The following is an 18,502-nucleotide window of genomic DNA, read 5'->3' as shown; positions in this document are numbered from 1 at the left end:
TAGTCTAATTTTATAAAAATATAACACATTAAAAAATTAACTCATGCATATGACAATATACTTATCATGAGAGCAATAAAAATTATGTGAGGCCAAATTAGATAGCTCTAATTAAAGATGTCATTATTGTTGTTATTGGGTGCCATCAAGTTGAAACTGACTCTAGCTGACCCTCCAGCAGGTTTTCAGAGGCAGTAAATCTCATGGGAGGTGATTGCCTATCCTTCTCCTGAGAAGCAGTTGGTGTGTTCAAACCATGTGCCTTTGGATTTGCAGTATCGCTTCTTACCTTTAGACCACCATTGTTGTTTGTTGTTAAGTTCCATTGAGTCGAACACAACTCATAGTGACACTGTGAACAAAAGTTCTGAGCCCTGTTCTATAACTATCATTGTTTCTCTAATATTTATAGAGTTTCCAAAGACATGTTGTTTAGGAAGTGCATACCAACCCTGTTTCCAAGCCTGTCTTAATCTGAGAGCTCCATTAAACACAGTTCACCGTGAGTAACCATTATGGCATCTGACACACCAGTGGCACAACATTTGCATCACAGAAACCCCAAGTTACCTCAGTATCCCAAACTGACAGAGCAGCACTGTACTACAACTCCCAAACTCACTAATACCAGGTCCTGACTGACTGAAATAATAGGCTTCCAGCCCACACCTGCTTGTTAGCTAAATCTAGTAAATGCAATCAGCTCACACATGATTCTGAACAAAATAAGAAAAAACAACCACTGAACACCTAACACTATTGATGTTGTTGTTATTATGTGCCGTCGAGTCGATTGCGACTTATAGCGACCCTATGTACAACAGCCCTAAACTCTGCTCTGTCTTGTACTAATCGCACTGTCTCTGATACTCCCATCCCAATTACCCCATTCACTGAATTAATCCACCTCATAGAGGGCCTTTCCCTCCTACACTGTCCCTCCACCCTCCCAAGCATGATGTCCCTCTCCAAGGACCTGTCCCTCCTTACAACATGTCCAAAGTATGTCAGACAGAGCCTCAGAATCCTTGCCTCCAAGGATCCACCCGGTTTAACCCTTTCCAGGATGAATCTGTTTGTTTTCCTAGCAATCCATTGTACCCTCAACACTCTTCTCCAGCACCACAGCACAAAGGCATCAATTCTCCTTCTATCCTCCTTAGTCATTTTCCAGCTTTCTGATGCATAACAAGTGATAGCAAAGACCCTGGCCTGTATCAGACACACCGTAGTCTCCAGAGAGACACCATTGCTCTTCAGTACTTTGGAGAGGTCGCTAACACACACCCAACACCATTAGATAACTTTAATTTACCACTGAAAGATAGTAACTTTTTGCAGTTGTTTTGAATAGGTAGCATATGTAAGTTTCTTCCCTGTTATTTCTATTAGATTGATTTCTTGGTTCTGATGACCAGAAATTATGAGATAAATTATCTGTCTTAGTTATCTAGTGCTGATATAACAGAAATAACACAAGCAGATGGCTATAGCAAATACAAACTTATTCTCTCACAGTTCAGATTGCTAAAATCTGACTTTTGATGCTAGCTCTAGGGGAAGATTTTTTTCTCTGTAAGCTCTGTAAGAAGGTCCTTGTCTCTTTTCAGCAGTTGTGGGTCTTCATATTTTGGAGCTCTCATTATGTCTTAGTGTCAGTCTTCCCATGGATCTTGGATGTTCCCAGCACGGTAATAATTATTGCAAAGGCTGAGCTCTGATCCTCGCTCTTCTTTCTGAGGTGTCCCCTTCTGCACTTTGTGCTTTTTTTCCTTTTATCTTGTGTAAGATAAAAGACAAAACTCATATGGAAGCCCCCATTACATAGAATCATGGCTGTGACTTTTAAAAGGGTCCCTAATACCAATATAGAGAGTACCGGTGGCATCATCTAAGGTGAATAGCACTAGCTTTACAGGAAAAAGATGACCAGTCTCTGCTACTATGTTTTACAGCCTCAAAAACCCACTGGAGAGTCAGCTATGAGTTAGGGGCTACTCTATAGCAATGAAAGGGAGAGCAGGAATCCCTGTGTAACTGATTGTGTGATTATATCATGGAGATGATCACATCATTACAGAATTGTCACATTCCATCACTGCCAAACCTCTGTGATTATGGCCAGCCAAGTTCACACATATTTGTGGCAGAGGGAAGTACAATTTTATCTACATCATCTTAGGAGGCCATTGGAGTGAATTAAATAGAAATTTTCATAATTTGAAGTGGGCAAGGCTATGCTATGCTAAGTCACCTCATATTGGAAAACACAAAAAATAAGCAAATAAAGCATCAAAATGGAAAATGGCACAGCATACATAGAATAATATAGAACAGCTCAAAGGTTTATCCAAAAGCATGATCCAAGAAAATCATTGTAAACTAAGGAGAAGACTTACTAGCTTCCTAGAACATGCTACTTATCCCGTGCTGAAGTGACATTCAGAACAGCTCAAGTAAGTATGGCATATACCCAGTGAAAAGTCCAAGTAGTGTTTCCAACTAGTTTATATGAAAGACCCTTGGGGGGGGGGGGTGTAACTTCTAATTAAAAGTTTCAAAATAGAACTCTACAACTCAAACCCATTGTATATAATGTTTTTCTATTAGTATTTGAGCAAAAAATAAAAGCTTGAGGTTTGTTGTTTGGCCACAGTTAAGGTTGGGGGAGGTAGCTCGAAATAAAAAGTAAACATAAATACCTTCCTGGCACAGTATATTGCATCAAAAAAGCAATAGAAATAGGAAAGAAAGTTTAAGGATAAAAATCAGGGGGAATTCTCAAAGGATTATAGCACCAGTGAATCAACTTCTAAGAAAAAAAAGGGATCGAATCTTTATTATTAGATGAGACACTTCAAACTAGGCCGGACAAAGCACCGGGAGGGTTTTCTGTGAAGGCAATCCTGATTTGAGAGGATGGATGGACTACAGAACAAATCTACTTGTTGGACTTCATCATCCTGTGCAATTCACTGGAATAAACTCAGTAGGAAAAGGAAAAGATAGAGCCTGCCTATGCCTGAGATTGAGCTCATAATTGCTCCACGCTCCAGGCTTTGCAGCACAAAACAGTCCTTCTGGGCTGTCATTATCTCTTCTTTGTCGTGTCTCTGTAGATCATTTGATTAAATAAAGGCACACGCACCTGTGCTGAAAATAGAGTAAAGGGCCGACTCCACACATGGCTTATTGTAAACACACAGCAATGTCTTTCACTCCATTTTCACAGTGTCTGAGTCTCATTTGGAAGGATTAGGTTGCACACAGGTAATAAAATTCAGGGTAACAAAAACCAAGGATTATATGTTTGTACCAGGAAGAGGTTTGGTACGGCTGAGTGATCCTTTACCCCATGTTAAATCTAAACAGTTGGTTGTTTTTTTTAATTCTTCATTTGGTTTTTAATCAAGATTTATATAGAATAATATAAGACCATGATCCAGTGTTTCAAGGAATATCATAACTTTCACTAACTAGAATTGGAATATAGAAGTATTCTCAATTTATATGCCAGAATGTACAATCTCCCCAATTCTATATTAGACATTATACAATAATTTCTTAATGTTCATTTGCTCTACAGGGCTATTACCTAAGTTATTACCACTTGCCTTTAACTTCCTCTGTGCCTTTGATTATAGCATCTCTCAATAATCTTGCCAAAGAATATATTGCACATAACCAAAGGCAAAAATATTTCCACAGTCTTAGGATTTTGTGTTTATGTGTATTGTGAACTTCTTGGGCCCTATCCAAAGATGAGATACAGTAAATTAATCTTGCATTAGTTACAGTGTGGAAAGATTATCAGCAATTGACTAAAAGTCATTTGGCTTTGAGCAGGGATTTGTCTTCTCTGTGCCTTAGTTTCTAAACTTTATAGATAAGATGCTTGTCATAAAAAAACATGTACGATAATAATAATAATAATAATAAATTAAAAAACAAAACAAAACAAAAAATCACATGCATGAAAACTTCACACATAATACTGCCCAATGAATACATATTTCTTTATGTGTGGTCCATGTGGTCTTTTCAACTCTACTAGTTAATCTATATTGTCCTGGGTTTTAGCACTGAATGTTCTGATGTCATCATAATACTTTTTTCCAAATATTATCCACTCTAGAAGTCTCCTAATTATTTAAAACTTTCAGTTCCACCACAATTTCCTTCCAATATTTCTTGTTCACCTATAACTTTCTTGATCCATCTATTTTTATTTCTTTTTTTACTGGTTTGCATACGATCATTCCTATACAATTTGTTTTGTACATACACTTTGTATTTTATACAATCATTTAGAAGTTGTGTTTTGATCATTTACATTGTGTTTTCATTATTTTTTAAATTTATATTAGTTTGTTTACAAAGTTCGTATACATTGTTTTTCACACCGGATGGATGGAGGGAGGAGTGGGTACACTGTGTTTTACAATCATTCATATACATTATATTTTATATAGTTACCATTGATTTATGCCTATCTGATCTTTAGTTCCATTTGATTCGTCACCTTTCTCCACCAATCTCTGCTATCTCAGCGATTTTCTCCCTTCCCCTTTCACTAGTTGTTATTGTTGTTATGTGCCATCGAGTCGTTTGCGACTCATAGCGACCCTATGTACAACAACCCTAAACCCTGCTCTATCCTGTACCAATCGCACTACCTCTGACACACCCATCCCGATTACCCCAGTCACTGAATCAATCCACCTCATAGAGGGTCTTCCCCTCTTGCGCCGCCCCTTTCACTAGTCTCCCTTTGTTTCCTTCCCCTACTCCTTATTTATACATACCTTGCTCAGTTTTCCTCTGATTTCACAATAGTGGTCTTATTCACTATATGGGCCTGAGTTATTTCATTCAGCAGAATGCTCTCTAGACTCTCCCATGTTATATAGTATATTATTAAATTGTTATTCCTTAATTTTGCTTAGTACTGTGTGGATGTACTACAATTTCTCAACCCGTTCATTTATTGATGAACATTTGGGCTGTTTCCATTTTCTTGCTATTGTGAATAATGCTGCTGTGAACATAGGTGTACAAATCTCCATTCGTGTCTCAGTTCTGATTACCTTGGGATATATTCCCAGCAGTGGAATAGCTGGCTCAACTGGGATTTCTATGTTCAGTTTTTTGAGGAAATGGCAAATTGCCTTCGGTAGCAGTTGGACCATTTTACAATCCCACCAGCAGTGCATTAGGGTTCCAATCTCACTGCTTCTTCTCTAACATCTATTGTTTGCTGCTGTGTTGTTAAACTTTGCTACCACTGCTATGGTGAGATAGTATCTCATTATTGTTCTGGTTTGCATCCTTCTGATTGCAAGTGATTTTAAACATTTCTTCATGCGTTTTTTTGGTCATCCAAATGAACTCCTTTGTGAAGAGCCTTTTCATACCTTTGCCTACTTTGTGATTGGGTTATCAGCCTTTTCTTGTAGAGGCCCTGTAGTATCCTATAATCTTTAGTTATGGCTCTCATCTGAAATGTCATTACCAAAAGTCTCCCCTCTATTGTTGGGCTTTCTTTTCACACTATTAGAGAAACATTATGATGTACACAGGGATCTGATTTTAAGAAGGTTCCATTTGTCAATTTATCCTCTCCTAGATGTGTGTTTTTGGCTATTTATGCTGTAGGCTAAGACTTCTTGTTCCCCTTTTGCTTCTTAAATATTTTATGGTTTTAGATTTTATTTACTCTTAGGTCTCTGATCTATCTTGAGTTTGTTTCTGTGTATGGTATGAAAGTTAATTGTTATTGTCGCTGTTGTTGTTAGGTACTGTCAAGTCGCCTGCAACCTATAGTGACCCTATGTACAGCAGCTCTAAAGCCTGCCGTGTCATGAGCAGTCTCACTGACTCTGACACACCAATCCCCATGGCCCCAGTTACTGTATCAATCCATCTCATCGAAGGTATTCCTCTCGTGTGCCATCCTTCCAACCTTCTAAGCATGATGTCCTTCTCCAAGGATCGGCCCCTCCTAGCCACAGTCCCAAAATATGTGAGATGGAGCTTCAAAGTCCTATCCTCCAAGGAGAAACTTGGTTTCACTCTCTCCAAGACAGACCTATTTGTGTTCTTTGTGATCCATGGTATGTTCAAGACTCTTCTCCAGCACCACAACTCAAAGGCATCGATTCTTCTCCTGTCATCCTTAGTCATTGTCCCGCTCTCTAATGCATAGCAAATAATTGCAATGGCCTGGATCAGACACACTATTGTCTCCAGACTGACATCATTGCTTTTCAGCATTCTGGAGAGGTCCCTGACAGCAAATTTTCCCAATGCAATGTATCTTTTGATTTCCTGACTGCTGGTGTCAAGAGTTGATTGTGGAGCCAAGCAAGCTGTAAAGTGTTAACAACCTCAATCTCTTCTCTATATATCATAGTGCTGGCAATTGACCCAATGGTGGGAATCTTTGTCTTCTTGATGTTGAGGATTATGTTTCCATTTTCTGCAGGTAGATATCCAGTTTTTCAATTATCTAATACCATTTGTGAAGAGTACCATTTTCCAATACCATTTGTAAAGAGGCTGCCATTTCCTCATTTAGTCGGTTTTTATTACATTGGCAGATATCAGTTGACCATATGTTGATAGGTTGATTTCTGAATTCTCATTCTATTGCATTGATCTATGTGCCTGTCGTTGTACCAATACCATGGTGTTTTGATTACTATAGTTCTGTCCTGGGTTTTGCCATCAGGGAGTGTGATGGCTCCTGCTTCACTTTTGTTTGAGAGGGACTTTGCTTCTCCTGTGTCTTACCCTTCCCAAATGAAACTTATATCTCCTTGAAGAATAAATCTTTTATCTATGTTTGGATTGTATTGCATCTGTATATTGCTTTTGGTAGGATTGTCTTTTTCACAATATTCAGTCTTCCTATCTATAAGCAGGGAATATTTTCCATTTAGTTTAGTCTCTTATTGTTTAGTTTTGTTTTTTTACTAAAAATATCTTCCCACCCTTTCCTTCATTGACACTATATTTCACGCATTCTTTCACATACATGGTATTTTATAAAATTAATTGGACTCATACAGTTTTCTTGTTGTTGTATTTTGTAATTTTCCTTCTAAAAATCTTTCATGCCTCTGGTTAGGTTTATTTCTAAGTATTTCCATCTTGTGACTATTTTAAATGGTATTGCTTTTCTAGGGGTTGTTGTGGTGTTTTTTTTTTTCTCCCATACTTTCTTTTTTACTATAAAGGAGTCTAACTGATTTTTCTGTGTTGATCTTATGTCTTAACACTCTACGTTGATCTAATTGATCCACTAGGACTAAATGTTTCTTAATTGTATCTTTGGGCTTTTCTGTGTACACTGTCCTGACATCTCCATATGGTGAAAGTTTTACCAACTCTTTGCCAAGTTGGAAGCCTTCCCTTGCCTTATTAACCTAGCTGGAGCTTCCACTACAATTTTGAATCGGACTTGTGACAGAGAGCAGCCTTGCCTGGTTCCTGTAGAGAATGATGTTGGCTCTTGATTTTGCGTATCTACTTTTCAGTACATTGAGGAGATTTCCCTCTATTCCTATTTGGCTGAGTGTTCTAAACAGGAAAGGGTGTAGGATTTTGTTGAAGGCTTTTTCTCTTGTCAACTGATAGGATAGTGTGGTTCTTCTTTTTTGCTTTATCAACATGGTAAATTACATTAATTGTTTTTCTTATGTTGAATCATCCCTGCATTCCTGTTATGAATCCGACGTGATAGTGATGAATTTTTTTATATATATATCTATATACTGTTGGAGTCTCTTTGCCAGGATTTTGTTAAAGATTTTTGTTTCTGTGTTCATCAGAGATATTGTATAATCTTTTGGGGTTATTTTTTTTTTAAATTAAAGTTATGCTTACTTCATAAAGTGACTCTGTGAGTGTTCCTTCTTTTTCTTCTTGATCCAACCCTTCATTCTTTATACCTTATGAGCAATAGGTCCTGTGGATTTCTTTCTTGTTGTGAAGGCAACAAAGAGAATGTTATGTGGGATAATATTTCTCTGTTAATGTAGAAATAGCTTTGATGGTTATAGAAGATATACATGTGATATGTAAGGTTTACACGATCACTATTCATCACTATTCCCTATTCATACACCTTTTTTTAAATGTAAACAATCTCTAAAAACTTTTGAGGCAGTAGATTTGGCCAAGGAATTCTTTCCATGAATGCTTGTGCTAAGTTTTTTTCTTTGTACAATATCTGTTAGCAAAAATCTGAAGCCGTTTATGTAGATTCCATCTTCATATAACTTTTGACCTTTGTTTTTTGACCATCGAAACATCAGACCACTAAGGAAGGTAGTGCTGCAGTTATAACTCGCTGCATTTACCTTCATTGGACTACTAGACATTTTCTGACAGCGACTTGAGAAGCAAATATGTAAATTTTCCTAAACTATTATTTTGAAGAGTAGTTGAAATGACAGACTGACAGTGGCACAAAGCTTTTCGTATAGCTGTTACCATTGATTTCCACCCAGACGTGCAGCAGGCCTTCTCTTCCCAGCCTGGGCTTCAGCAGAGCAGAGCTTCAGAGTCCATATTGCCAAAATGCAAAAGTAAGTTCAACCATTCCTTTTATTATTTTTCCTCCTGAACTTGCATGAGCTGTGAACAATGAAGACTAACTTAATTGTACTAAAAATACTCTCCTACCCTAACTTACGTTAAAAATAACTTCAAAATAAGTAAGAATTCAAAATAAATTAAAAACTTAAATTCTCTTTCAAGGGATGATATAACTAAACCGATATTCTCCTATGGTGCTGGCATACTGGTTCTAAAAGTCTTATTAGTACTACAGATTAATTGCCCTCCATTTTGAAAATTATTTTTTTTACCTGGGTTTTTTTTTCCTAAAATCTGAATCAGTGTAAATATTCCTTAAGAGAGTGGATCTCAAAGTTTTCTGGTCCTAAGAATTGCATGGATACTTGTTAAAAATTCAGATGTTTCTGTACTGCACAGAGTGGAATTACATCCTGGAGGGTCAGATGTCACACTTTCCAAAGAAACTTGAGAACTGCTATCTTAAAATTTTGAAGATGATTACTTCATTGTGGAACTTGTTTCTTTTCTGTGAGGTTGAGTTTATTTTACTTTATATTCTTACCTTTCGTTTTTTCTTTCCTCCGTCAAATAGCTATAATGGTTACCCATTATGGACAGTATTTGGTGGAGCTCCCAGATTAAAACAAGCTTGGAAGCAGGAGTGGCATCCACTTGTGAAATAGCTTGCCTCTGGAAACTCTATGAACTTAGAGAAATGATGAAAGTTATACAAGTGTTAAGGACTTTTATTCATAGGGTTGTTATGAATTGTCTAAAACTCGATGGCACTTAACAACAACAATATCATTCTAATTTAAAAAAAATTATTAGAGTAACTGCACAATAATAACTTAAGTAAATTTATCTTTATAGGTTCCTATTTTTCATTTCAAATTTTTCAAGTAACCTGGTTAATCTACTTTCCTGAACAATAAGTCAAGCAGCACCTGTAGGGCATAAAATAATGAAAATAGCATTTAGCCATAGATAGGCTGTGTTGACCTTATGGGCTATCAAATTGGAATTGACTCATTGCTAACTTTCCAGTGTGTTTTCAGATTATAAATCTTATGGGAGGAGACTGTCCATCTTTCTCCTTTGGAGCAGCTGCTGGATTAAAATCACATGCTTTTCAGTTAACAGTGCAACTCCTTAACACTAAGCCACAGATTAAATCATATTTACTATTATATTAATAATAATCACCGTCTCTTTAAGACTGAGTAAACTAAACAGAAATGGATCTTGTTTTTCAGTTTGTTGTTTAAAAGATAGAAGGACTGTGTATTTGCATCTTATAACAGTTTAAGCAAGAATCCCCACACATTTGTGTGTCAAAAACAATCCCAATCCCAACTCTCAGAGTTCTAGTTCCATCTATCCAGATGAGGATGAAGAATTTGAATATATAACAAGTTCCCAGGGAACTCTGACAGCCTAGTGGGTAAGGAGTTGCACTGTCATCCCAAGGGCACACAGATCAAATCTGCCAGCTGCTCCAGGGGAGAAAAGTGGGCAGTCTCCAGTGTGATTCACAGTCTGAAAATCCACTGGAAGGTCAGCTATGAGTCAATTCTGACTTTACAGTTCATAATAACAGCACAAGTTTCAAGGTACACTAATATCATTGATTGTAGACCACACTTTGAGAAACCTATTACACAGAGGAAGGAAACTTTTTAAACAGAGCATGAGGTGATTCATAAAATGTCAATGCAAAGTACCTTAGCAATCATCAAAATTAATGATTTTCAAACTCTTGTTTAAAAAAGATTTGCCAGTGGGATTCTTCTCATCTCCTACCCACTTTGATGTGATCCCTGCAGCTTTCTTTACAATAGGGGTAAAGTAATAAATGTCAATGATACTGCAGTCTTCAAGAAGAATTGAAGCTCAACATCAAAAAAACAAAAATTCTCACCACCCAGCCGATTGGCAGCATTATGAAAGATGGTGGAAAAATTGTGATTTGTTAACAGCTTTAGTTTGGCTACACAATCAACACTCTCGGGACCAGCACCCAGGAAATCAAGAGATGAATTGCATTGTGAAAGTCAGCTGTCTGGAATCTCTCCAAAGTACTGAAGAGCAACAACATCAGTCTGGAAAGTAAAATGTACCAGGCCATAGTCTTCACAATTGCTTGCTATGTGTTAGAGAGCTGGACAATGACTAGGGATGATAGAAAGAGAAATGATGCCTTTCAGCTGTGGTGCTGGAGTAGAGTGTTGACTATACCATGGACTTCCAGGAGAACAAACATGTTCGTCCTAGCGATGGTGAAACCAGGCTGCCCTTTGGAGGCAAGGATTCTGAGACTTCATCTGACATACTTTCGGCATGTTCCAAGGAAGGGTCAGTCCTTGTAGAGGGACATCATATTTGAAAGGATTGAGGGACAGAGAAAGAAAGGAAGACCATCAGTAAGATGGATTGATTCGGTGACTAGGATAATGAGGGTAGATGTGTCAGAAACAGTAAAGTTGGCACAGGATAGAACAGTTTCAGGGCTGTTTGGTCACTACGAGTCGCAAGCAACTCGACAGCACATAACAACAAATATGGGTAAAGATTAATGTCTGTCTTAGACAAGTTAAAATGTCATTGTTTATAGAATGCTCTTTTTTCTACACATCTCTTCCTAGTACAACTTATCCTTGAGTGGAGACTGAAAATAAAAATTGATAATAAAAGCAACACCCAGAGGAGATCAGTCCACATCACACAACCAATAATTACCAGAATGACATAAATTCTCGCATTAAGCACAGTTCTAGCATTAGTAGCTAAAGTTTCTACCCTTTTAACTTTTACCTTATAATTTTATTTCAAGTTTCCAATTTCTCACATTTTTGTTAAATATCTATTTTTTTTATTGCAGTTACTTAGCTGAACCATAGTGTATGCTTTAAGAAAAGCATCACTTTTAACAAAAGTTTTTAGCAAAAATCATGTAAAAAGCAAGTATGCCTCCTTAATAATGATATCTGGGCTGTGAGTCTTTAGAACTGTTCTCTCTTTTTTCTACAAATATAGGTACAAGTAGTATGGGATAATAACTAACATAAAATTATTGCCTACTCAATAGCATTAAAAAAAAGACTACTTGGTGAATTGAATTTCAAGCTTTTGTTTTTAAGATAAGGAACCCTTGCCTTGGTTCAAACAAAAGCTACTGTGGAAATGCAATCAATGTGTGAAAGAAATGGGAACAGAGGAACTCTAGCTGACTGAGGGCTTAGGGTCTCAGATTCTGACAGTGCTTATAGACTTTCCATTGCATTTCAAAACATAGATACTGTGCTTGAACTCATGGAGGTGAGAAATACAAAGCCCTAAACTGATATTAATAAAGTGGAACCACAAATATTTGCTGCTCAAAAAAGCAGAGAAATGCACAGTTTCTGTTATGTGTCTTTGAGTTAACCATGACTCATTGCAAACACGTGGACAATAGATGTGAATCTTGCAGTATCCGGCACCATCCTCTCTATCTCAAGCTCATTAAGATGTTAAAAATTTTCCAAGTTCACCCACTCCAGACCTATTAAAATGGTTCATTTTTGAAGACCAGATTGTTATGCAAAGATTGTCATTATGTGAAAATAGGAGATGGCCATATTAGATTTAAAAAAATAGAGGATGATTAGGATGGCTATATCATTATGTTAGTGATAAGTTGCATTGTTACTTAAGTACCCAGTTATAGTAATATGTAACTGTCAAACCACTGGGAATCACAGCCCAGCCAAGTTGACACATACCTTTAGCCATCATCGCCAGCATTGCTCCTCAGTGCTCATTATTGCAAGTTGTACGGCATCACCTATGTACAAAGGTGTCAGATTATAGCTCTTTTACTATGGTTACAAATGTAAAATGTCAAAAAAATAAGATAGTAAATGAAGAGTAGATGTCTTTTGAGTAATGCTGTTTTAATTTTCCTAATAAAAGCACTCTGAAATGCATGACTTTTGATGATGCAAGACAAAATAGTTTTGCTATATGTTTTTGAAAAAAAAACAGGTCATTTATGTTGGAAGGACAGTTCAACAAAGTAGGTTTGAATTTTATAACTCCAACAGAGGAGAGATTAAGGAAAAATAAACTAATCCATATTTTAGAAGTGGAATACTTTGAAGTTAAAAGGAATATTGAATTTCTTCATGAAGAATCTGCAATTGAAGAAAAGCATGCTTGAAATATGGAAGGAACAATACATTTTATAGTACTTTTCAATGCTGAATTATAGATTGAAAGGGTTTTTTAAAATTTTACCCACTTTGCTTGGCTTGCTATATATGCTAGAGAAAGTAGCTAAAATGTTATAACTCTTTCAACAGGGATTTAGCATTAAACATTATTATAAAATTTGCAGGATTTTTTAAATATATATACTATCAAACATGCTTTTCTTCTGTAACCATCTCATGAAGAAACTAATCATTCTTCTCAACTTCAAACTAACAACTTCTGAAACATAGATTACTGGGTTTTTTGCTTTATCTCTCTGATGCTAAAATTATAAAGTTGCAGCTGACTTTTTTCTCTTCCATTTTGATGCCCTACCTATTAATATATATTGAAAAAACAAAAGTTAGAAACAAAAACAAAACTTCAGTGGTTGGAAAGTATGGCCTTGATAATGGAAAATTCCTTGGAAATTTCATGATAGAATTTCAAAAGACCAGTAACCTATTTATTTGAAATATCTAGGATATACAGGAGTCAAAGAGATGACATCTATGTAAAAGACAATAGATAACTCACTGTCATGATTCAGAAAGTGGCCAGGGGCCTACTGTAGGTTAGAACATAAATTTTAACTTTATCACATGTAAGTTCAGGGTAAAGATGAAGAAACTTTAAAAATTCTTAGAAGCTAAAGTATGACATTGAGTATATTCCACTTGAATTTAGAGACCATCTTCAGAATAGATTTGATGCATTGAACACTAATGATTAGATGAATTGTGAACTGACTTCAAGGAATCAATTATGAAGAAAACAAAAGGTTATTAGAGGACAAAATTAAAATAAAAAAAAAACCACACAGATATTGGCCTTGAAAAAAATGAAAGAAATGATTCGTTACAAGAACTAAACAGAAGATTTCAAAGGGCAGCTAAAGAAGACAGAATTAGTCCCTTATCTGATATGTTATTACCAAATACTTTTTCCCAGTCAGTGGCTTCCCTTTTTACCCTACTGGAGAGGTTTTTGGATGTGCATAGGGATTTGAGTCTTAGAAGATCCCATTCATCTATGCTATCTTCTCCTGGTTGTAGGTTTTCCAGGATACTGGGAAGACTGTTTATGTTGTGGATTAGGACTTCTAGTGTTGTTCCTAGCTTTTCTGTAATGAATTTCATAGTCCTTGGTTTTAGTCCTAGGTCCATGATCCACCTTGAGTTGGTTTTTGTGTATGGAGTGAGGTGTGGGTCTTGCTTGAGTCTTTTGCAGATATTTTTCCAATTTTGCCAACACCATTTGTTAAAAAGGCTGTCGTTTCCCCACTTCACTGATTTCATCTCCTTGTCAAAGATCAGTTGACCATAGATAGATGGGTTGATCTCTGGATTCTCAATTTGATTCCATTGATCTATGTGTCTGTCATTGTACCAGTACCATGCTGTCTTTACTACTACGGCAGTGTAGTAGGATTTGAAATCAGGGAGTGAGATACCTCCTACCGTTCTTCTATTCTTAAGGAGTGCTTTGCTTATTCGGGGCTTTTTTCCATTCCATACGAAATTGGAGATTGCCTTTTCCATCTCGTTGAAGAATGGGGTTGGTATTTGTATTGGGATTGCATTAAATGTGTAAATTGCTTTTGGTAGTATTGCCATTTTCACAACATTGAGTCTTCCTATCCATGAGCAAGGGATATTCTTCCACTTTTCAAGATCTCTTTTTGTTTCTTGTAGTAATGTTTTGTAATTTTCTTGGAAAAGGTATCCAGAATTTATGAAATACTTGAGCACCACAACAAGATAAAGGTAAATAATCCAATAGAAAAATGGGCACAGCATATGAACAGGCACTTCACCGAAGACGACATTCAGATGGCTAACAAGCACATGAAGAAATGCTCAAAATCCCTAGCCCTAAGAGAGATGCAAATTAAAACAACTATGAGATATCATCTCACCCCAGTCAAAATAGCAAAATTTAACAGAACAGCAAGCAACAAATGCTGGCTAGGTTGTGGAGAAACTGGAACCCTGATTCACTGTTGGTGGGAGTGTAAAATGGTGCAACCCCTGTGGAAAGCAGTATGGCGCTTTCTCAAAAAGTTGCAAATAGAGATGCCATTTGACCCAGCAATTCCACTACTGGGAATATACCCTGAAGAGACCATAGCTGACATCCAAGCAGATATATGCACACCCATGTTTATTGCAGCTTTGTTCACAATAGCAAGGAGTTGGAAACAACCTGAGTGCCCATCAACAAACGAATGGCTAGAGAAGCTGTGGTATATTCGCACAATGGAATACTATGCTGCATTAAAAAACAAGGAACTCATGCAATATTATTCAAAATGGTTGACTCTGGAGAACATTATGCTAAGTGAAATATCCCAGCCACAAAAGGACAAATATTACATGATGCCACTGTTGTAGAATGGGACTGTCCTTGGGGTTGGGGAGAGACTGAGTAAGATGGGTTCAATAATGTATACTGCACTAAAACAGAGGAGGGAGAAAACTGTTTAAAAGAGATATGTGACTAGGTATTTCTGTCATCACAGGAGTCTAGAGCGAGGGCTACATGGTGGAGGGGACCTGGGGGAGGGTTTGTAAAACAATGAAAGAATCCTTTCTTTTACTTTTCCATAATTTTTGACTCTTTGCTATTGTGAACAAAGCTGTGATAAACATGGGTGTGCATGACTCATTAATTTTTTTAATCTTATTTTGTGTGTGACTTGAATATTGTACTTATAGTTTACCATAATAAAAATTTTAAAATAAAATGCTCAAATACTAGAATGAAAAAGTCAGAAGCATGCCTGTCAATATAAATCACATATATCATTTCAAAAATATGTTACATATCTGTGATGGAAGTTTCACATTTGTGGGTGGAGTATTGGTTTTGTTTTATGGTTTATGGACTCTTGAGCAAATCTTCAAGATGGACCAGTCCCTAGAGAAGGGCATCGCTCTTGAAAAAGTTGAGGAAGCCTCTCAATGAAATGGATTGGCATAATACTGCAACAGTGGGCTTGAGCATGGGAGAGATTGTGAGGATGACCCAGGATTAGGTAGGATTTCATTCTGTTTCACACAGGGTTTTCCTGAGTCAGAGCTGACTCAAAGATACCTAACAACTACAAGAAAATCATCAAGAAGGGGACACTCATTTTTTTCCCTAAATTGACAAGAAAAAAGTTTCTAAGCTAGTGAACAAAATGTTTAATCTTGCAGCTAAAAGCCACCTATAGGAGCCTTCTTTAATTTGAAACAATAAATCTTTGAAAGCATAAGTAGTTATGAACCAAGACTTGAATATTTGTACTTATTTTATGTATGTTTTGGCAGAAACATATTTGACATTTTAAATAGAAAAATTAGACTAAAAGATTGAATACTCATCTCTTTAACACAATAACCTACCTTTATTTTCTTCAAAGATCTTAAATAACCTACTAAAAATTTTATAATTAATGAATAATTAATAACTTCATAAAAACCAGTTTTTAAGAATTAGTAGCTAACATTTTTGAAAGTTGTGCTAACAAGGGTAATGCCAAATGAGAGGTTTGATTTAAAATAAGGTAAAGTAATCAGTTCTTCTTTGCCAAAGTTTCAGACTCAAAGCTTACGTCTGTCAGATCTACACAGAAAATCACATCTTTGGAGAGGGATAGTCAGCATCACCTTGATTGAGGGACGGGACCTCAAGGCAATGGATTCAAATGGGTTGAGTGACCCTTACGTGAAGTTCCGGCTTGGGCATCAGAAATACAAAAGCAAGGTAATCATATTTTTATATTGTTCCTGTCAGTCGTTAGTTAACAGACATTCTTTGAGAGGTGGAAATACAAGGTACTTTTTAAAAAAAACTCAATAAAATGTACTTTGAATGTGAGTCTCAGATAACATCACCAATTATATTGCCTTTCTCATCTTGTGAGTTATGTTACCATAGATAAACTATTTAACTTATGTATGTCTCAGTTTCTTCAAAAATGAAACAGAAATAATAGTGGTGCCAAGCTCTTAGCATGACTGTGGAAATTAAAATATTTTTTAAAACCAAATAAAAACCCAAAAACCTGGAAAGAACATAGGCCAATGCCTAGCATGCATAAAGTATTTAAAAATATTGACTATTATTACTACCATTTGGGTCAGTACTGGGGAGCTCTGGTGGCCTAGTGGTGAGAGCCTGTGCTGCAATCCTGAAGGCATGGAGTTCAAATCCACCCCGGCTCTACAGGAGAAAGAGGAGCCGTTTCCTCCCGTGCAATTAAAACTGCCTCTGAAAACCACCTGGAGGCTCAGCATTCAGTCAGTTTTGCAGTTAAAATTCTACCTGACTGCCTAAAATAGGAGTTGACACAGAGCTGACCCTCTTAGAGGGTTTTCAGAGACTGTAAATTGCAAGAAAGTTTGTCCATCTTTCTCCCATAGAGCAGCTGGTAGATTCAAACCATCTGTCTTTGAGCTGACAGAGCAATTCTACTCATTACACCACCAGTGCTCTCTAGAGAAGCAATAGTGAGACTGACTGCAGCAATTTGGCTTGAGTGTGTCAGAGATTGTGAGGATGGCACTGGATAGAACAGCATTCAGATGTGTGGATTTTAAGGTTTCTATGGGTCATGCTCAACTCAACAGCACCTAACAACAACAGTATTGGTAATTAATTCATATTGAAATTATTTTATTGTTGGCAGAAGTAATAATAATTCCTGAAAGTTCTAGTAGTCAGGTGGGGTAGTTAGAAAGATTATAGAGCTGACTCAAGAAGGCAGTGAGTACTGCTTGCATGCTGATTATTGACTCTATTGAAAAGGAAAAACATAGCTTCTGACCTGGACCTGAAGAAAATCATCTAGTGAAAATGACCTTGATAAATAAAACTGAAAACTAGATTGAATAAGACCAAATCAGTAAGATGTGCTACTTTCCAAAAATCCAGAGTAGTTCATCTGAATTTCATTATAAGGCACTTAAATTATCATAACATTCATCTAGTGTCATTTATATTTTTCTGTCATGTGGTTTAATACCATATCGTGAAGCTACTGATTCTGAAAATAGGTTTCTATGATCACTTCTATCATTTCCTTTATCAATTAACACCATTTCCCTGTTCTGGTAGGCTTAAAACATTACTTATTTTATAGTGCTGCTCTTTAGATATGAAATATAAAACCCAGCTATGGACATGTGTCTCTCTTTGCTCTTTCCTTCCATGATCTATCGCTGATTAATTTTAGATTATGAACTTTAAAAAATGTGATTCATTTGCATTACCTTTGCACATACCATACTTCATTGCTTTCAAACTCTTTACATCAGAAGATCTGTCTGTCATACATTAAAAAGAGAAAAAGACTCTGAATGCCCCCTCTAAAATGAAGGAATGGGGGAGGAAAAGTAAATTTTGTTTAACTCAATGGTGAATAGAAAAATTTTTTTATAAATTTTTTATTGTAGTGTGTGTGTAGAGTAAAATCAAATCTGACTGGTACTGGAGGAGACTGCCCTCCTTCTCCAGCACAGCATCTGGTGGATTCGAGCCGCGTACTTCTGAGATTGCAGTGCAGCTTCTTGCCACTAGGCCACCTAAGCTCTCATGGTGAATGGATTTTTTTTTTATTTAGTTTGTTTATTTTTCATTTCAATGAACATCTACAGAGATTTAGGAATTCCATTCATTCATTGTTGCACCCTTCTCCCCG

At 36.6% G+C, this 18,502-nt stretch overlaps 1 protein-coding gene across 2 annotated transcripts in view; it reads left to right on the top strand.

Annotated features, from left to right (window-relative positions):
* The window catches only part of MCTP1 (multiple C2 domains, transmembrane 1), a 906,633-nt gene that overhangs the window by 567,679 nt on the left and 320,452 nt on the right, over nt 1-18,502 (top strand). For both annotated transcript variants that reach the window (XM_006885367.1, XM_006885366.1), the window contains 2 exons: nt 8,514-8,591; nt 16,396-16,566. In XM_006885367.1, coding sequence (XP_006885429.1) covers nt 8,514-8,591; nt 16,396-16,566 — 249 coding nt within the window. The remainder of the gene's footprint in view (nt 1-8,513; nt 8,592-16,395; nt 16,567-18,502) is intronic.

This window comes from Elephantulus edwardii, unplaced genomic scaffold (assembly GCF_000299155.1).
Source record: "Elephantulus edwardii isolate Elephantulus edwardi_28Jun2011 unplaced genomic scaffold, EleEdw1.0 scaffold00043, whole genome shotgun sequence".
Lineage (NCBI taxonomy): Eukaryota > Metazoa > Chordata > Mammalia > Macroscelidea > Macroscelididae > Elephantulus > Elephantulus edwardii.
This window is presented reverse-complemented; position numbering and strand designations above follow the sequence as displayed.